We start from the raw sequence: 21,770 nt of genomic DNA, 5'->3' as shown, positions 1-21,770 counted from the left end.
AATACTTTCAGCATTTTATTAGAATTATAATTATTTGAAAATTATATTCTTTTCTTTCTGTTTCTTATATAGCTGAATTCTAACCTGTGTTACATATGCAACAACCATGAGGCACTGGTACACTACTACATTTGTAAAAGGAAAGTATCTATCTTAGCCTAAACATCTCACACTTGTCTCACACATCTTTCCTATGTAACAGACAAAACAGTTTAGTAGTTGTGATGCTTCTAATTAAATATGTAGCAATTACCTCAAAATGAAATTAATTGTGATTCATTAAAGAAAAAATAAAATAAAAAATAACTGTGGCAGAATTAATATGATCATCTAATGTGTTAGTCCAGTGATCTTCATCTATCAAATCTAAGAAATGTTATGTTCGTTAGTGTTTATTGACGTGTCCGGCTGATGTGGGTTGAGGTTCGTCATTAATGGACACATGATGATACGAGGCTGGAGCAGGAGCTGAATCTGGAGGCTGAAGACAAACAACTGATGTTAGTGGAGCGAGATTCATGTTTTACAGTGCAGAGTTACAGTGTGATTCCTGCTGACCTGACTGAAGCAGCGTTACTACAAGGTTAAGACATAGGTTAGGTGTGTGTCAGGATAAAGACATGAGTCTATGTTCAAGACTTAAACTGTGAGAGTGTGTCTGAGTCCTGAAGATTGCCAGCAAGCCAATAACTAATAGAGTTGTGTAGCTAAATATCACTCAATCTAAATATTTAGTTTGACCTCTACAAGTCATCAACATGTTCTGAAGGTTCAACACCTGCTTTCACTGACTATTTGAAAAAAAAAAAAAAATATATATATATATATATATATATATATATTTTCAAATAGTACCTTTATATTTTGAAAGTGCCTGGTAAAAGTGGACTTATTGTAAAGCTTTTTCTTCGTGTCCAACATCAGTGAGTGAGTGAAGGACGATGGCATCTGCTGAACAGCATTGTGACACACAAGATGAGATGGAAGAAGACAAGCTGAAACACAAGGAAGGTAATAAAGGAAAGAATATCAATGTATAAAATTAAAGCTGTAATTTAATAAATGTCATTATTCTCTCTCTGTTCTAGACCAGATGAGCAGCAGAGATCACACTGGAGTCAGTGTTGATCTGAATGCTGAAACAGGAGCAGCTGTAAATGCCCCTTTACTCAATAGAAACACCATCACATCAGTGACCTTCATCTACAACACTGCAGGAAACGGTATCAACAGCACTTACTAAGACACTAATGTAGTTTGTTTTATGGAGATATTGCTCATGGGCAGACATGTTTTAGCTACATAACAGTCTTTACTTTAGTTTATCTGTATATTTTGTCCTTCATTTTTTACTTCTCTTCTTTTCTCTCTCCACACAGCGCCACAAAAAGCCTCAGAAAGACAGACGGAGAAGCACACAGTAGATCAAGGTACAACAGTCGTGTTCTCTCACACTGTACTGACAGATGCTGACCAACACCAACACACACGTTCGTTGGTTTGGTTGGATCAGCGTGTTTCCTCTGTTGGCATTGGCTGGTGTTTGTTTCATCAAGTGTTTATCAGGTTGTGGAACGTTTGAACAGAGACATAATGTTACGCAGCTCACGCGCAGTGTTGAAGTAAACATTACTTAAGGAAGTACTTACAAATTATTAACAAACTATTAATAGTTTATTCTTAGTTTATATATTGTAGTCTCTACACCAGTGTTTCTCAAACTTTTTTCAGTCACGGCACCCTTTGAAAATGTTCAGAAATTTGTGGCACCCCACACTAGTGTTGTCATGAAACTACTTTGATACGATACCTTGAAAATTATAGATTTTTAATACCACAGGAAGAACCGCTGTATATAGGCCTACTGTCACATAGATATTTATAATATTATCTCATTTTTTTGTCCATCCATTGTCTAGGAGAAGGAAAGTCCAGGAAATCAGTAATTTCTTCTGAAGAGAAGAAGATTTTAATTAAAGCTTTTATTCATATAAACATTGCTCAATTACCATCACGTCTATCTCACCTAAATGTTTGCTCACTCCGTGTATTTGTGTTTCTATATTGAATAATTTTGTTGCAATAGCACAAGACAGCTCGTTTTAATGTCAGTTATTTTCAAGTTTTTAATATATTTTATAATGTAATAATATCACAGTTAATCTCCAAATTAACAACATAAAGACAGTATATTTTAAATACTTGTTTAATAACATCTTTTTATGAATGAAGGCCAGTATCACTGATACTAACACTGCTAATGATGTCTTCAATTTTAAACATTAATAATTGCCATTCAACATTACAGTTAAATGAATGGTATCAGTTTTAACATTTATTAGGCTCCAAAAAATAAAACAGCTTTTAATTTAAGTGAACTTAAAACAATCTCCACATAAACCTGTGGGATGATCTATGTAGTGAAACTCAAGAGTGTAAGTTTGGTTTGAAAAGTGGGGGGGACACACACCCTGTGGGGGGGTCCGGGGTCATGCCCCCCCCGGAAGAAAATTCTGTACATTTTAAAGATAAATTCATTAATCTGGTGAACTTTGAGAGTTCAAAATAAAGAGCTCCAACCCATGTTCAGTGTGCAAATTGAACAAAGAAAAAGTCATTGAGTTGTACCTGAATCCACTGTTAAAAATAAATCATCCACCCGCCAACCGCCCGATGATATTCTCTGATTTAGATATCTGAACCTGATCATCCCATTACAATTATTCACATTCTCAGTGTTAAGCATGATGATATGGTAACATATCACACTGAAGTAGGTTACTATAAATGAACATTTATTTAAAATGTTCCCTCAACCTTAAATTGTCACTGTTTCATTACATCATTGTAGGAAAACACTCTTATCAGAATAATGTCTGTTAGTTAAGCTTGTGTATATTTTAGCTGTTAAGCTATAAAGCAATATCTCAAGTAGGGTTTCTCCTTTGTGTTTTATAAAATGAACACTAGGAGGTGCTCTAGGCGCATGTTTTCCTTGATTGTTTTTACATGAACAGAAATACGTTCAGTTGAAAACGAAAGTAAAAGAGTGACGCACGTTCGTTTTGTCTTACCGTGAAATGAGAGTTGTCGTGTCTTTATTAAAATCAACACATTAATGATTTATCTCTCATTATTGTGATGTTATCTTTTATTACGAGGCCCGCCCGACCCGCTGATCATCCGCAGTATCGAGCGGTTCGAGAATGGACACAGGCCGGGAACCGCGACAGAACCGTGTCGGTGGGAAATGAGTATCTGAGCATGTGACTGCCTGTCTGAGTTTTGTCGACAGCCGGAGGCGGCACGAAATTTGATGGAGGCGGCCGCCTCGTAATTCTCCTACAGGAAAAACCCTGCTGGAGGAAAATGTTGCGGTTTAAAGTGGACTCGTTTTCATGCTACACACATATGGAGGACCAAATTACTCAAAATGAAATAATTAAATAAATAATTAATTCAATAAAACAACAATTTAATGTAACAGTTTATTCTTAAATAATTAAATAATTTATTTAATTACTAATTCAATTATTAAATAAATCAATAATTAAATGTATCTATTTATTTTGTAAAATTCCATGAAAACACAACATTTATTGTTTAATGTATTTCACAATATCCGCTTTCACACACTATTATTGTGTTTAAATATATATTTTTTCATAATTAAATGTTCTTTTTTAAAAAGCTGTTTTTCATAATTATATGCTGAATTTACGAATGACTATTTGACGAATCATGTATTTCCAAAGCACGATTTTCCCAAAGATGCTTTTCATAATAATAGAGGACATTTCACAAATGTCAATCAACAGGCAGTGGGTGGAAATACATGATTCGTCAAATAGGTGTCATTCGTAAATTCAGCATATAATTATGAAAAACCGTTTTTCGAAAAAGCACATTCAATTATGAGAAAATAATTTAAACAATAATAGTGAAAGAGGATTTTATGAAATATATTAAACAATAAATGTTGTGTTTTCATGGAATTCTACAAAATAAATAGATACATTTATTTATTGATTTATTTAATTAATAATTAATTAAATTAATTTAATTTAATAATTATTAAATTATTTCAGGATAAACTGGTACATTTAATTGTTGTTTTATTAAATTCATGATTTATTATTTTATTTTGAGTAATTTGGTCCTCCATACACACAATGTTCTACATTAAATGTTTAGTTAACAGTCTAAATAAGAAGTTACCTAGCAACAGTGTATGTTAACGTTAGCTCAGTCAAGGCTAACATCAACAGGTGTAAACAGAAAATATGATTATCCTGACCTGAGCTAATTTACTGAATCATCCAACTCACATCTCCTTTCTTTCATTTCATCCATGATGACATTAAAGTAATCTGTTGCTGTTTCTGGCGTTTCAACGCTGACTGTGCCGCAGCCGCCATACCTGCTCATCAGATTTCAGCGAGCTGTTTTTAGAGTGTGCACGCGACGTTCCTGGACACGGGCGCCTGTGTTCTGCTCCTCCGTGGCGATGACGGCGTGAGGTTAAAAAATCATAACAAACAAATTTGAAAGTGGGGGGCACACAAACGGGATTTTGAAAAGTGGGGGGGACACGTCCCCAGTGGAAATTACGCCCTTGGCAAAACTACATACCAGTATTTTACATGGTTTGACCCCTGAATACTGATTCCTCCCACGAGAGGGCATTCTGGGGGCAGTAGAATAACTGCAAGGCTAGTTGAGAATCCACAGGTGTTTGTGTGTTATTTACTCACGCTATAAACTAGAGAATATGACATGGTGTCAGAGTAGGATATAAGCTTGCGGAGGAAGGTTTGTTTCGGGGCAAGTTAAGCTATATGAGGGGTGAAGTCGCAAAGTCGCAAAGTCACGGCACAAGAGGACAACGTGCTCCAGTTGATGCAGCTGCCGGGGGGAGAGAGCCGCCCACCTGAGCCATAACTTCTCTAAACCTCACGAATGGGAAAAATGGATCCGACAGTTCGAATGTTTCCGTCAGGCCAGTAATCTCCACACTTCCACGCAAACCAATCAGATAAATACATTCATGTACTGTACGGGCGATGAAGCGGACGTCATTTTGAAGGGGCAGAATTTGACGAACAAAAACAACATGGAACAGTACGACACAGTGAAGGAGGGTTTTCAAGCTGTACGATGCAAACAAGCCACTCAAAGTATCTGCAGACACATCGTCATATGGACTGGGAGCAGAAAGAGGCTGGTGATTGGAGACCTGTTGCCTACACGTAACAATCTCTTAGTGAGTTCAGTAAAGATACGGTCCTGGAGCTGACCTGGGAATGTGAGAGATTTTGTGACTTTTTGATTGGCCAACATTTTGTTCCCAATTGCTTCCACTTTGTTCTGATACCACTAACAGTTGACCGTGGAATATTTAGTAGTGAGGAAATTTCATGAATCGACTTATTGTACAGGTGGCAACCTATCACGGTACCACGCTTGAATTCACTGAGCTCCTGAGAGCGACCCATTCTTTCACAGATGTTTGTAGAAGCAGTCTGCATGCCTAGTGCTTGATTTTATACACCTGTGGCCATGGAAGTGATTGAAACACCTGAATTCAATGATTTGGAGGGGTGTCCCAATACTTTTGGCAATATATATATATACACATTACAGTATATATACATATATATTATTTTCATTTATCTAATCTAAAGTGGAAACTATTTACTGTTAATAAGTTGTTAAAGCATAAAAAACATTATCTAACATATGAGCTTATTAAACAAAATTACAGTGACTGAATGGAGAACTCACTATTTGTATATAGCCTATTAATATGTTAACAATGTAGAGACTATTGTATAATATATTAACTATGAATTAACTATAAACTAAAAGTTTGTGGTAACGCTTTATTTTAAGGTGTCTGTGTTACAGTGTAATCATGCATTGAAAAACTGAGTAAGAATAATGAACTACATGTACTTACTATAGGGTTAGAGTTAGGATTAGGGTTTGGTTTAGGGTTAGTCGCATGTAACTTCATGTAACACGTGTAACAAGGTCACTAAAAAAAGTGTTACCTAGTATGCACATGATTTGTAAGTACTTTATTACTGTATACTTATTATAAAGTGTTACCCGATATTGTGCATGTTCATTATCATTAATAACAGTCACCGTCTGTACATGGAAACAAGAATATATAACAAGTAGCAACTGCAGGGCTAAGTACAACTGCGGTAGATCTTATACAAATAAATAGAATATTAGTGTCTCTAATGGTGATTTCACAAATAGTTTACAGTGGTCTAAAAGTTTTAAAGGCACAATATGCAATTTTTCGCCGCTAGAGGTCGCCTTTTCAAAGAATTGAGTGCGGAGTCATGGGAGATGTTGTCTTCACGTCACAGCTGGTGGAAAAGAATCGGGACGGGACTTGGGCAGAAATCATGTTCATGGATAAGATTATTAACGTTACTGTAGTATGAAGCAGAGCAGGGCGAGTGCTGTGGGAGCGTAACGGAGCACAACACACGTCTCGAGAGCAGCTGAACTTTTATTAGGGGCCGCTCACATATCGTGCCTAAAAACGCGCAGCCGCACCGCTTTCTCCTCCTTTCCACAAGCGCTTGCGCTCCGTGGCGACTGTCGTTGCTATGCAACCATGAACTGCTCTCTCCACCATGACGAAGAAGTATCAGCAAAGGATTAATTGATTTCTAGCCCTTGCATTAGCTCTACTACTAGACATATTTATGGAGATGAGAAATAAAAACCACCCTGTACAGCTATGATCAGCTGCTCGGCTGAGCTTTCGGTGTTGTTACGGAAAGGCCGAAGCTGATTGGTTGGTTCTTGTCACATGACCTGCGGTGCGCTTGCGGCATTCTGAAAAGTTGAGATGTTTTCATCTCGCCATGGCATAGGACGCCTGGAAAAAACGAGTGTTCTATTCTGCATCGCTTCTGCATCGCTTCTATTATGAGCGCACTTGCCACACGCCTACATTTGAAATAACGAATTTGCGCGCGCAAAAGACGCGATATGTGAACGGCCCCTTATGTCACAGTCACTGCTTGTGCTTCGTCCGGTCAAGCGTATGTGGGGTAACACAGCCCTGTTTATCATATTAGAAACATTTGGGTGTGCTGAAAATGATACACTGCAGTAGATCGATATTAGTCATGGTAAAACATGGTACTTGTGGTAAATAAAGAAAACGAGATTTAAACAATAACGCCGGTTTCACACCGCAAGCGTCAGCGGCGCGTGAGCGTGAACTGCAGCTGCAGAGACGCGCGAGTATTCACACTGGAAGCGTTTGTACAGCGTCACAGCAGCGCCTCCAAGCTACATATAAGTCTTACATATAAGTTTAAAGTCTTGAAAGTTTGTTAACATGGGGAGGTGTACAACATTCTTATATAAATGTAAAATTAATAAAAATAAATAAATAAAAGCCTCGTGTCATCCATTGCTGCACATGAATGAGGTAAGCTATGTGTTTTACATCATCTGCCGTGTGCACATGATTACAAGACAGCAAACTCGGCGAAAAAAGCCAGCAAACTCGGGTTTGATTTGGGTCTGCTGCAGCCTATATACAGTTGCAAGAAAAAGTATGTGAACCACTTGCAGAATCTGTGAAAATGTGCAAAATTTTAACAAAATAAGACAGATCATACAAAATATAATAGAGAGAGATCATACATATAATCCATAAGACAAAAAAATGGCTGAATTTATTAAAATGACCCCGTTCAAAAGTTTACATACCCTTGATTCTTAATACTGTGTGTGGTTACCTGGATGATCTACAACTGTTTGTTTGTTTTGTGATGGTTGTTCATGAGTCTCTTGTTTGTCCTGAGCAGTTAAACTGAGCTCTGTTCTTCAGAAAAATCCTCCAGGTCCTGCAGATTCTTCAGTTTTCCAGCATTTTTTGCATATTTGAACCCTTTCCAGCAGTGACTGAATGATTTTGAGATCCATCTTTTCACACTGAGGACAACTGAGGGACTCAAACACAACTAATACAAAAGGTTCAAACATTCACTGATGCTTCAGAAGGAAACACGATGCATTAAGAGTCGGGGGGTGAAAACTTTTGAACAGGATGAAGAGGTCCAAATTTTTCTGATTTCCCTTGAATATCATTTTTTTCATTTAGTACTGCCCTTCGGAAGCAACAGAAGATACTTGCATGTTTCCCGGAAGACAAATTAAATACAATTTACCTTGATCTTCAAATTCCAAATGTTTTCACCCCCCATCTAGCTAGAGCTGGAGGATTTTTCTGAAGAACAGAGCTCAGTTTAACTGCTCAGAACAAACAAGAGACTCATGAACAACCATCACACAACAAAAAAATCATCCAGGTAACCACACACAGTATTAAGAATCAATGGTTCACATACTTATGAATGGGATTATTTGAATAAATTCAGCTATTTTTTTGTCTTATGGATTATATGTAAACATCTTTTATGTAAATAAAAAATAACATGCATTTTCCAATCTCCCTCATGCATTTATGCGATCTCCCTTATTTTGTTAAAATTATTAACATTTTCACAGATTCTGCAAGTGGTTCACATACTTTATCTTGCAACTGTATCTCTCTGTGTAATAACTAAAAGAATGTTTATATATCATATTTTCTGGCCAGTTTACTTTAGTTTTTTATAATACACCATACTTTAACCCAAACTGAATAATTAAAAACAAGTTTAAATGAGTAAATCTTCTATAAATATTTTTCATATACTGACATACTCCAATTCTTGTTAAAACACACTAGATATGCTTATTCTGTGCATTTTGAGCACTTTTTGTGTGAAATCATATTTATTTTGTCCATCAAATGTGTTCACTTTATTTGAGCGTAGCGCCAAAACGATCACGGCACTGCTGCTTCTGCTCTGCTCCGCGCTGCCGCGCAGGCTCTGCGTACGGTGTGAATGCTCTCATCTGTTAACATGGGCGCTGAAAAAAATACGCTCTGCTGACGCGTGCGGTGTGAAACCGGCCTAAGACTTAACGTTTTGAGCTATATAACAATAATTAGTTTTCAGTCTCTAAATGTATCCAAACAGTTGTGCCATTGTAAATGTAATGTAAATGTAAGCTTTGGTGTTTCCATGGCTTCTACAAAATAAAACCGGAAATCAAGGTTAACGCGGATATGATGTCATTGATAGGCGACGCACGGACATGGTCCGCATCCTGGTTAAAATGGCATATTTCTCTGGATTTAATCATTCTTGGAAACATCTGGGATAATGTAAGTGATGTAAGTCAACAAAATACATAACACTGTTCTAGTGGTTTTTGGATATTTCGATCCATAAATCTTACATATTGTGCCTTGAATCAAAACTTTTTATACGGTGATAAAATTGATTATTAAGGTTGACCAGTAGGTGGCACTGTCACCAAAATGATTTGTTATCCTCAAGGCATGATTGCAATCACACATGCAAAGGTTCATTTAAGCAGGACAAAACATGCTGAAAATACAGCCTCATGTCCCGATTGTGTGCTAGCTGTCAATGGTGTGATATATCAAAAAGCTTTCAATAACTTAATGGCTGATCATGATTGTCTAATGGAGACAATCCACTAAATGCTGTAGAAGGAATTAGAAAATATTTTAGAGACTTTTAAATTGAAACCAAGGTGTTAGGGGTGTGAAATATACCCACAGACACGATAAACTATGAAAATTTGTCAATCAGTAGAAATGTTGTGGTTATCTATCAGGGTAACACTCATGTGACATTGTAGTGCTGCGCCCTCACAAAAGCTTATCGTTTTTCAGCCATGTGGATTAAAATCAAGTGATTTTAAACCGCTCAAGCGCAGTAAGCCATGAAAAAGAACTAAATTTAACAAACATTTGCGGTAGGGGTGGGAATCTTTACACACATCACGATCTGATCCGATTCTGATTCTGAGAGTCACAATCTGATTCCTAAATGATTCTTGATCTACTTTTTACTTATTAATTATTTTCTTAATCTTACATTTTATTTAATTGCATATGCAATATAAGAACTTTTTAAATAATTACAAGTTAAAATTAAATTAATAAAATTGTATGTTAAGATTTTTAAATATATAAACAGCTTCAAAACATAAAAGTAGCCTAAATAATAAAGAAGAACAACGAAATGTTACAAGCAATAAAAAAAGAGTGCGTTTAGTATTTAAGTTTCAGTATCTGAACATTTTCTGTTCAAGATCTGTGAGTGATTTTCTCTTTCTCATCTTTACTGCTGTTTGCCCACAGCATTCCAAACAACATAAATGATGCCTTCGTATAGCATTTATAAGGAAAATAAGCCTACCGGTGGGCAAGATCGCAAACTACATGCGTACCATCAAGCAAAGTGCATATCCTGTGCAATGAACCCTGCAGATGTAATTCACTTCAGCCTTTCTGAACTGAAAGATTATTTTATGAAGGTTCTAGTGGTGGGTGTGTGTGTGTGTGTGTGTGTGTGTGTGTGTGTGTGTGTGTGTGTGTGTGTGTGAGGAGATGGAAACAAGCAGAATACAGGTGCTTCTGACAGTGTGTGTCCACTGGCGCAGACTCGTGGAGCAGAGGGAGCGTATTCAGTTCATTCCTATGGAAGTTGAGCTTCACGCTCACGCATAAAGCACACGCACCATCATCGTGCATCTGTGGGTAAAAACTTAAGCTCAGAATCTATCCAGAATCATTGGACAGAGAATCGCGATGCATTGATCCCACCACTAATGTGTGGTAGTTATTATTTTAATAGGACTAGATTAGAATTTATGTTAAGATTTTAATATTTTATTTAAAAACTGATAACTTTTTTGCTGGCTGATTTTTCCCTCTTTCTCAAAGGCTCAGCTGCAGAGGACAGTAAAGCTGCTCTTCATGAGATCAGCCACAGACTGAAGAACAAATTAAAACAGGAGTATGAACGAATATTGGTTGGTAATTCTCAGACGGGTCATCAGAAATACCTGAACAATATTTACACTGATCTATATGTGGTGGAGAATGAGACTGGAGGAATAGTGAGTGAGCACGAGGTGAGACAGATCGAATTCAAACAATTTAATGCCAAGGACACACCAATCCAGTGCAATAACATTTTTAAAGTCTATAACGGTCAACAAAACAGAAGAGTGCTGACGATGGGCATCGCAGGTGTAGGCAAAACAGTCTCTGTCAATAAATTCATCCTTGACTGGGCTGAAGGAACAGAAAATCAGGATATTGCATTAATATTTCCTCTTCCATTCCGTCAGCTAAATTTGAACACAAAAAACTGCAGTCTAATGGGACTGCTTCACAAATACTTTAGTTATCCTAAAGAACTGGCCTCTCTTCCTGATGGTGACGGTAAAATCATGTTCATCTTTGATGGGCTGGATGAATGTCGCTTCCCTTTGAACTTTAAAAAGAATGACGGATTTACAGATGTTCACAAAGAAACAACAGTGAGTAAGATAGTTACAAGCCTGATCAAGAGACAACTGGTTCCTTCTGCTCTCATCTGGATCACATCCAGACCAGCAGCAGGCAGTCGGATACCCCGAGACTACATTGATCAGGTGACTGAAGTGCGAGGATTCAACGATGAGCAGAAAGAGCAATACTTCAACAAAAACAGCAGTCCTGAGGTTGCTGGAAACATCATCCGTCATATCAGGAAATCCAGGAGCCTGTACATCATGTGCCACATCCCCGTCTTCTGCTGGATCTCTCTCACTGTTCTTCAGCCTCTACTGGCTCGAGAGAGCAATGACAAAACACCAACAACTCTCACAGGAATGTACACAAACTTTTTACTTACTCAGCAGCAAAAGATGAAAACAAAATACAGTTATCCTGAACCTAAAGCCAATGCCAGGTCTTTTGATCAGATTATTCTGAAGCTTGGGAAACTGGCCTTCCAAAAGTTGGAGAAAGGAAACCTGATTTTCTACAAAGAAGATCTTGAGGAATGTGGACTAGATGTCAGTGAAGGGTCGGTGTTCTCTGGGTTATGCACTCAGATCTTTCAGGAGGAAAAAGCTGTTTCAGCAAGAAACGTTTACAGCTTCGTACATCTCAGCATCCAGGAATTCCTTGCTGCTCTCTATGTGTTTTTGATTAGCAAAGATGAGAAAGCAAAGCTACTTTTTCAATCTCTGCAAGAAAAACTGACATGGACACTGTCCAGAAAGACACTGTTTCAGCTTCATAAGGGTGCGATCAACAAGGCTTTACAAAGCAAGAACGGACACCTGGACCTTTTCCTCCAGTTCTTCCTGGGTCTCTCTCTGGAGTCCAATCAGAGTGACCTGAAGGAATTAGTGCCAGGACTGGAACTCAAAACAGAGAATATGAAAAGCACTGTTGACTATATCAAAAAGAAAATAGAGAAGGAGAAATCAGTGGAGAGGACCATCAATCTCTTCCACTGTCTAAATGAAATGAAAGATGACTTTGTGGGGGAAATCCAGAAGAATCTGAGCTCAGGAAATCTTTCAGAACAGAATCTCTCCTCTGCTCAGTGGTCTGGTCTGGTGTTTATGCTCCAGATGTCAGAAGAGACTCAAGAGAAGTTTGAACTGCAGAAATACAGAAGATCTGATGAAGCAGTGATGAGACTGCTGCCAGTGATCAAAAACACAAGAAAAGCACTGTAAGAGTCTTCTTTACATTCATTTATATACACTGTTGGTCTTTTGTAATTGGGACTTCTTTTTACATGGATGACTTGTTGGCCTAGACAGTTCAGAAAAATTAATGTATCGATGTGTGTGATGATATTAAATGCCAAAGTGTCTCCACCATCAGACAAGTTGAACCTGAGTTTTACCCATTTTATTATTCTTAATTGTATCATAAATTAAAGAAACTGAAAATACAGGTTTGATGTTTTATGAAAATTGTTTTAGCTTTGCTTACATCGCTACAGTCAAAGGTTTTTCCAAGTTATCTATGCTCTAGATTATAAACACTACCTAATAAGCATTGATATCACTGATTGTTTTGTTCTCTACACAGGCTACAATGCTGTAATCTCACTGCTCAGTGCTGTAAGAGTTTGTCATCAGCTCTACAATCCTCAAACTCCTTCCTGAGAGAGCTGGACCTGAGTAACAATGACCTACAGGATTCTGGAGTGAAGCTTCTTTCTGATGGACTAAAAAGTCCAAACTGTCAGCTAGAGATACTGAGGTTTGAGTTTAAATGCTAGATTTATTTATTTATTTATTTATTTTCTATTAAGTTAATTATTTAAAAACACACTGCTAAGATTGATTCTGTATGCAATTACATGTTGTTTTTATTGTTCAGATTTTCCATATGTAATCTCACTGCTCAGTGCTGTAAGAGTTTGTCATCAGTTCTACAATCCTCAAACTCCTTCCTGAGAGAGCTGGACCTGAGTAACAATGACCTACAGGATTCAGGAGTGAAGCTTCTTTCTGATGGACTAAAAAGTCCAAACTGTCAGCTGGAGATACTGAGGTAAATGGTTTTAAAATAATTAACAAATGCTATCACAATAAATGATTATCACCAAATGTGACATTTGTTCTCGATGTAATGGAAATAGTCAATGGAAATGATCAGGCCCGATACCAAGCTCATGTACTTGTACTCGTACAAATATGGATGTGCTTGAATCGTTCTTCAGATTCTTGACTTGTCACTGTCTAAACAAGCTCAACACAGATGATGATCGCCATAGAAAATGACCGGTTCAGCGGATGTAATCAAAAGTTGCTAGTGTGAATGGCGCACGCTCCACTGCTGTAAATGTTTAGAAAAGTGAATGAATACTTTGGTGCATTTCCACAGACACTTTTGTTACTTTTATGACTAAATCTACAGAAAATAACAGCATACAAACTGCACAGGTCAGTGTGTGATACTGATCTGATTGTCAAACTAATGTCATGTGGACTGTTGCTGTGTGTGTTTGTAGATTGTCTGGCTGTATGGTGACAGAGGAAGGCTGTGGTTATGTGTCTTCAGCTCTGAGTTTGAACCCCTCACACCTGAGAGAGCTGGACCTGAGCTACAATCACCCAGGAGATTCATTCATTGATAAATTCAACCATCAAAACTGCACACTGGATAAACTTAAGTATGTTGAGCAGGAAGAGTTTGACTTTATTTATTTCATACATTTACAAAAGTTCTTACTGAGAATAAACAGAGGTTTAGCTGCAGTTATACTACAGGGCTGTCGAATGCTTGATTCTGATTGTTTGACAAACTTTCTAAGGTGCTCAAATATTGTCAAGTAAATGCAGAGCTAAAGTAGTTCCAGGCAGGTCTCAACTAAATTAGAGCATGATTTTTCCTGCTCTATGTCCAATACAAACGAACACAAATGCAGTATAGACACACACTAACACACACACATTCAAACATACACATGCACAGAAATGTGTCAGTGCTGCCCCACGACTTCATCAGTAAAATAGTTTCACAATTTATGTAGTATGCCTGAAAAAGGGACTGTAGTAAGTGATGTCCAATATCTAGCTTTCCTCAAGCGGTGTTGGTCAAAACACAGGATCCAATCAGCTTCATCCAAAGGAAGTTTATTTGTTCCTAACTCAATGGTAACTTTCATCCAGGCTGTACACAACACAGCTGTACAAGGGCTTTACAGAATTAAAGGGTTAGTTCACCCAAAAATGAAAATTCTGTCATTAATTACTCACCCTCATGTCGTTCCACATCTGTAAGACCTTCGTTCATCTTCAGAACACAGATTAAGATATTGTTGATGAAATCCGATGGGTCAGTGAGGCCTGCATTGACAGCAAGTTAATTTACACTTTCAATGCCCAGAAAGGTAGTAAAGACATATTTAAAACAGTCCATGTGACTACAGTGGTTCAACCTTAAATTTATGAAGTGATGAGAATACTTTCTGTGTGCCAAAAAACAAAATGACGACTTTATTCAGCAATTTCCTCTTCCATATCAGTCTCCGATGCGCGTTCATGAGAGCACCACGACACGTGTGTGGTGATACGAGACACGTGTCGTTTCATTACATGAATTATCCAAACTTTCAAGCTGTGGCATGACAATATCACGATGCAGTACACACTCCTGTTCAGTAGGCATCGCTTGGCACTGATGACATCTACACCACCAGCTCTCCATTGCTCTCTGTCTTTCAGAAGCTTGTGGCTGTGGTTGTGTTGCAGCCTCTTCCATCTCTTTTAGTTCGTTCTCTGTATATTCTTTATTCGAACAAGTAAGGTTGTGCAAATCAATGCAAGTCATCCTCTGTGTCGAAATCTGCAGACATAGTTATGAATGTTTTATGTTGAGCGTGCGTCTTCCTCTGTAAATACAGTCCTGCGTTTCCGGGTCTTATGTCAGAATGCCAGCTCCTGCCTCATCACCACACGCATGCGTCGTGGTGCTCTCATGAACGAAGTTGTTGAATAAAGTCGTTATTTTGTTTTTTTTGGCACACAAAAAGTATTCTCGTCGCTTCATAACATTAAGGTTGAATCACTGTTGTCACATGAACTGTTTTAAATGTATTTACTACCTTTCTGGGCATTGAAAGTGAAATTAAAGGGTCAGTTCACCCAAAAATATATTACTCCCCCTCATGTCGTTCCACACCCGCAGGACCTTCATTCATCTTCGGAACACAAATTAAGATATTTTTGATAAAATCCGAAGGCTCAGTGAGGCCTGCATTGCCAGCAAGACAATTTACACTTTCAATGCCCAGAAAGCTACTAAAGACATATTTAAATCAGTTCATGTGACTGCGGTGGTTCAACCTTAATATTATAAAGAGACAAGAATACTTTTTGTGCGCCAAAAAAAAAAAAAAAACGACTTTATTCAACAATATCTTGTGATGGGCGATTTCAAAACACTGCTTCATGAAGCTTTGAATCTTCACAAATCTTGTGTTTTGAATCAAAGGTTTGGAGCGTTAAAGTCATGTGATTTTAGTAAACGAGGCTTTGTTATGTCATAAGTGTTTTGAAATTTCAGTGGTTCATGTGACTTTTTGATTCACGCTCCGAACCTCTGATTCGAAACACAAGATTCGTGAAGATTCGAAGCTACCTGATGAAAACAGGTGGCACGTGTACATACTCAGTTTCTCAGTAATGAGGTAGTAATGTCACTGTTCTTTAAACAGTTAAGCTACCCTATTAGAGACGCTGCTGCCGGACACACACTCATACACACTCACACACATACGAAACTACTCTGATCAGGCATAACATTATGACCACCTTCCTAATATTGAGTTGGTCCACCTTTTTGCTGCCAAAACAGCCCTGACCCGTCAAGGCATGGACTCCACTAGACCCATGAAGGTGTGTGTAACGCAGTTCATTTATGTGGGAAGAAGGAGGCGGGATCCGGCAAACACACTTTAATACAAAATATACAAATACAAAACAAAAGTAAAATGGCGGCCGTCCCTCACGGATGACTGCCATACACTAACACAATAAAAACATAACATAAATCCAGGCCTGGTCCTCTCTCGTCCTTCACTGTCGTCGCTCCTGCCTTTATGCTTCCGGAGCTCCTCCGTGAGAAAGGCGCAGGTGACGCTCCTTTACAATCACGCCACCGGCCTCGCGCCGTTCCCTCACAGCTCTTGCTCTGCCCTGCTTGTCACATACCCCCATCATTTATCATTTCATCTTTATGTTACAAATTTGCATACTGTTAAATAAATCTTATTGAAACGTTCTCTTGACTCCAGAGTCTTTCTGGTAGAACTGATTTCCTGCACCTGTGGATCGTGTATGAATTTAGGATAAGAGGCCTTGTTGCCATATCTGGGCAGCGGGATTTATGTGGCGTTTTGTTTTGCTCCCGGCTGATTTTCCTTCCACAATTATGTTTATATTATTTTTGTAATAAATCGCCTATTGGAACAAGCTGTGTCTGTAACAGTTCTGTATTTGGTTGGTAATGTACTTAACCTTACAATTTTCCACAATTAAAATTGTTTTGTGTGAGTGAATGAGAGTGAGAGAGTGTGTTTACTGACTAACTGTATCACTGTGTGTGTTTTCTAGTGTGGATCATGGGGGAGAGTTCAGGATAACAGCAGGACTACACAAATGTATGTCTACTCGCACACACACACACACACACACACACAGAGTATCTGTCATACTGACAAATGATGCAGTTTAATAATAAATAAATATAATAAAAACTATAATACTTTTAGATCACCATTATTAGAATTAACTCTAAGACGGTAAAATACTACTACTGTAAACGAAAAATTAATATTTTATAAAGAGTATATAATTTTACAATAGGATGTTACAATACTTCTGTCTTAATGTCTTCACTTAAGCTGTTATATTGGCAGAATCCGGCAGTTTCAGTGAAAACAGGTTTATAAACACACCTTATTACAAATCAGGTAATAAATAAATAATAATAATACTAGTGATGCTCCGATCCGCCTTTTTTGCTTCCGATACCGATTCCAATACCTGGGATTCAGTATCGGCCGATACCGATCCGATATTCGAAATTACCTAATAAACTGTATGCCTCACTGTGTGGAAGAGACTGGGATCATTCTTTTGTGCAAGGCATCAGGCTTGACTTAAACATTACTTTCCTAACTTTGTAAAACAAAATAACAAACAGACACAAATGTAGTGAATTATTTATTAAATAATTGTGCATCAGTGCAACAGTGCAAGCTTCACTAGCTCGGTAGACATTCAAAATAAACAGAAATCCAGCTGACTCCTTCATCCATGACTCATGGCTTGTTTTTCATGAATGTTTGAGTCATACATGACATAAACTAAATATATTTATATATAAATATATACTATAAAATTAAAAGAGTTGTTTTTTTTTTGTTTTTTTTTTAAATGAGGCAGCAACATATGATATATAGGACAGAACAAAAAATACTATTAACAATCTTTCATTGCGCAAAAGTATTATAATATGAACGGCTCCCATACAGAGCGGCACAAAGCGCTTATGCGCATCCTGTGTGCAGAATGATGCGCTTGAAGCATCATGGAGTCACAGCGCGCAGCATTGAAAAGTTAAAAGCACAAAGTGAAGATATACTGATGCGTATTGTATTACCGGTATCTTTGTGTACAGATGAAGTATAATAATAGAAACATTGAATCATCTTGGAAAGAGTTTCATTGTGTTGACTGTCGTAACCGAACGCGACTCGCAGTCTGAATGCTGAATAGAGAATGACTGACAGCCGCAGCGGAGGGAGGCATTTACGTGAACTTTAATTTAACGACTTAAATATTTATCTGAACCTCAAATTAAACTATGGAATGGCTTCAGAACACTTGGAATATAGTGCACAGAAACTTTCTGGTGCTTTTTAATGTTTTTGTGCCTTTTGTGGGGCTTAACAATAACACAGATTAGTATACGCACAATATCGGATTTGGATCAGTCCCATCCGGCCGATACCCGATCCGGCAAAAATGGCAGTATCGGAGCCGATACCCAATCTGAGTATTGGATCGGTGCATCCCTAAATAATACTGTAATAAACTGTCCACAAAAATGTTGGATATAATGCGAATGTGAAAATTGAGCGTAACTGGTGCTCGTTGTGTTCCCAAATGAATGTTAAACTCAAGGCACGTGCTGAGATGGAGTTCACTGCATTCATTCCCTGTGAACTGAGACGTGGAAAACAAGCTGATGGAGTGAGCAAAGTGTGCTCTTCACTCTGAAACATGCAGCGCAACAGACTACAGACTTACTTAATTATCGTCTTGTGTGATTTGATAAGGGCACAAACTGTGTTTCTGTAAAACCTGTGTACACCTGGTCACTTCATGCGTTTTCTCTGATGGGATAGCTATCCGATCGTGAAAAGACCAGGTGTAAATGCCCTTCGAAACGCATTCGCTCAAATCACTTCAGGAGGAGGTCTGGGACGCATTCCAGACAAAACTGAACAAGTCTAAATGCATCTGGTTGTTGAAACCACATGTGTCAATTTTACTCCTCCCAAAAATACTAAAAAATAAACATGTGAGAGTGTGTTATACACTACCAGTCAAATGTTTTTGAACAATAAGATTTTTTAATGTTTTTAAAAGAAGTCTCTTCTGCTCACCAAGGCTTCATTTATTTGATCCAAACACAGCAAAAACAGTAATTGTCAGGAGTTGGTTGTGTGAAACACGTGGACGAAGGAGCTTCAATGGAAATGTCTCTAATAACAAAACTCAGGAAATCAAAATACACACAGCCTAACATAAACGAGAACCGACAAAGACAGAGGGAGAACACATGGAATATATACAGGGCAAACAAGGACCAAATGAGACTTAATTAACAAGACACAGCTGGGACAAATGAACTCAAATGAGGGTAACCATAGGAACTAAATAATGGCGGGAAAAACTGAACAAAGGAGGACATGTGACAAACAAAACATAACTAAACACATGACAGTAATACTGTGAAATATTATTACAATTTAAAATAGCTGTTTTCTATTTGAATATATTCAAAAGTGTAATTTATTCCTGTGATCAAAGCTGAATTTTCAGCATCATTACTCCAGTCTTCAGTGTCACATGATCCTTCAGAAATCATTCTAATATGATGATTTGATGCTCAAGAAACATTTATGATTATTGTAAAACTGAATGGCTACTGGTAGCTCTTCTTGGTTTATGTGAATTTGCCGGTTGATAACAAATCCACTACGGAGCGTCCGGTAAGAGACTTTATCACAGATGGTCAGGTATGCGGGAATAACCCATTTATTGTCACCACATTTATTGGCTGGTTTGCATGTATGTGTGTGGTTTTCTACAAAACAAAGATATAAGAAAAATATATAAGTACAAAGAATAACAACAAATAACAGTGGTCACTGTCATGATCACTGTCTGTTCCTGTCAGTTCCTGGACTCCACTTCCCATAATCCTCCCTTCCAATCACATGCACCAATCACCAATTGCCACACACACCTGCAGATCATTACCTGGACTATTTAAGACACACACACACACACACACCCCCTTTGCGAAGTCTTGATTTGCCCCGGTGATCATTTCTAAGCGTTTTCTGTGGATTGTTATACTGTTGCCGATTGGACTGTTTATTCTCTTGTGATTCTCTGCTGCCTGCCTTGATCCTTGCCTGTTTACTGGACTGTGTTTGTTTGCCGCCCGCCCTGATCTCTGCCTGCTTCCTGATACCGTTTGTCTGCCGCCTGCCTCGACCATTGCCTGTCCCCGTTTACGTCTCTGCCTCTGCCCTTACCTGTGTATACACTATTCTTAATAAAAGCTGCAAATGGATCTCCATGCTGTCGACCCATCATTACAGTCACAACAAACATAATAACAGTACAATTTCTGTACAAAGAATACACCAAATACAGTGATTAAACAATCAAATAGAAAAACAAATGCGCCATTATATGAAAAGATGCGCTGCTAGAAATTACTAATATTGAGCAGCTGAAATTCGACACCTCTCAGCGCGAGGACAGAGATGGAGCCGCTCTGTCTAAAATATTAGTGCGCATGCACCAAAAGAGTGCTCTAACTCTCAGAATTGAGCGATACATATTAAATATATATATTAAATAAACCATATGATGATCAAATGGCACCTAGAATTTGTAAACACAACAGTGGTGTATGTGAGGAAACTAGTATGTAAATATACACACGAACATCTTTACATGCTAGTTCATCTTTGTCACTCACACACATTAACTTATAAACACTCGGGGCAGTTCAACGTTCACAACCAATGTAGAAAACAATGTATGAACAGACTGTTACTCACTTTATAGGCACGCACACAACTTTAGCAAAGATATAAACCGCTACAGTACAGCTAGCATCCGTCCGTTTTCCCGCTCGGTATGACTCCGTTCAGTGGGCGGGACCGTTGACCTGCACGTCCTGCCCGGAGCGCTGATTGGCTCGCTGAATGGATGCTGCGTTTGAGTCAACTTTAGTGTATTACAAGGGGAACTAAGGCACGTGAATATAACCCGTGTGTGGCCTTTTTTTTTTTTTACAATTATTATCAGTGGGTTTTTTTGTTTGTTTGTTTGTTTTGTTTTGCATTAAATTGACCAAAAGTGACAGTATAGACATTTGTAATGTAGCTTTATATTTCAGAAAAAAAATAATATTTTTCTCAAGAAAACATTCTACTGCAGAGAAAGGATTCAGAGATGATCCAAATGAAGCAGCACAGAAACTTGACTCCATTAACACTGATTGATCACTGTCAACTGAAAACATCAAATTAAAACTATTTCACATTACAGGGTTTTTTCTGGGTCTAAAATGGTCTTCGGTGGTGGTGGACGAACACTGTCATCCACAGTACAAAATACCGTACCCATGTGAACTGTGAGTTCAGTACTGACAGTAAATCCACAATAAATGCAGAGAAACGAAATATCAACATATCCTATTCATGAATTAAAGAATGAACACTGTCAGGACAGATAATAAAACAAAGAGCCTCTCACACGCTGCGTAATATCATTGCGTCTGCTGCAGCCATGGTACGGCAGCAAAGTTCCTTGATCATTACGCCGGAATGAGAATATAGTTCCTAGCCATATCGGCCTAGAAAATCACAACTTTTCATTTTCCGTCGGTCTTAGTACATGAGGTAACTACAGAAGAGTCAAGTTTTAAATAGGAAAAATATCGAAACTCTTTGGTCATTTTTGAGCGAGATGCCAACGGTCTAATCAGATTCAATGAGCTATGCTAAAAGTGGTACCGCCAGACCCGGAGA

The 21,770-nt window shown here is 38.0% G+C and overlaps 1 protein-coding gene and 1 long non-coding RNA gene across 10 annotated transcripts in view; one reads left to right on the top strand and one right to left on the bottom strand.

The window, feature by feature from the left end:
- LOC127524687 (NLR family CARD domain-containing protein 3-like) overlaps positions 1-21,770 on the top strand; it is a 57,380-nt gene that overhangs the window by 10,318 nt on the left and 25,292 nt on the right. For 8 of the 9 annotated variants that reach the window (XM_051916448.1, XM_051916447.1, XM_051916444.1 and 5 more), the window contains exons 1-9: positions 353-500; positions 925-1,011; positions 1,089-1,223; positions 1,380-1,430; positions 10,850-12,641; positions 13,007-13,180; positions 13,301-13,474; positions 13,935-14,096; positions 17,041-17,087. In XM_051916448.1, coding sequence (XP_051772408.1) covers positions 942-1,011; positions 1,089-1,223; positions 1,380-1,430; positions 10,850-12,641; positions 13,007-13,180; positions 13,301-13,474; positions 13,935-14,096; positions 17,041-17,087 — 2,605 coding nt within the window. In that variant the 5' untranslated portion in view covers positions 353-500; positions 925-941. Of the gene's footprint in view, positions 1-352; positions 501-924; positions 1,012-1,088; positions 1,224-1,379; positions 1,431-10,849; positions 12,642-13,006; positions 13,181-13,300; positions 13,475-13,934; positions 14,097-17,040; positions 17,088-21,770 lie in introns of those variants that run through there. The other variant, XM_051916446.1, reaches the window with a different exon arrangement.
- Positions 337-16,976, bottom strand: LOC127524690 (uncharacterized). Its single transcript, XR_007933140.1, has 3 exons — positions 14,683-16,976; positions 856-995; positions 337-481 (listed from the first exon to the last, which is right to left on the bottom strand). It is a non-coding gene; the product is annotated as an uncharacterized LOC127524690 (long non-coding RNA).

This window comes from Ctenopharyngodon idella, chromosome 13, assembly GCF_019924925.1.
Source record: "Ctenopharyngodon idella isolate HZGC_01 chromosome 13, HZGC01, whole genome shotgun sequence".
In the NCBI taxonomy this organism is placed as follows: Eukaryota; Metazoa; Chordata; class Actinopteri; order Cypriniformes; family Xenocyprididae; genus Ctenopharyngodon; species Ctenopharyngodon idella.
Note: the sequence above shows the minus strand (reverse complement) of the source record. Positions and strands in the feature narration are given on the sequence as shown.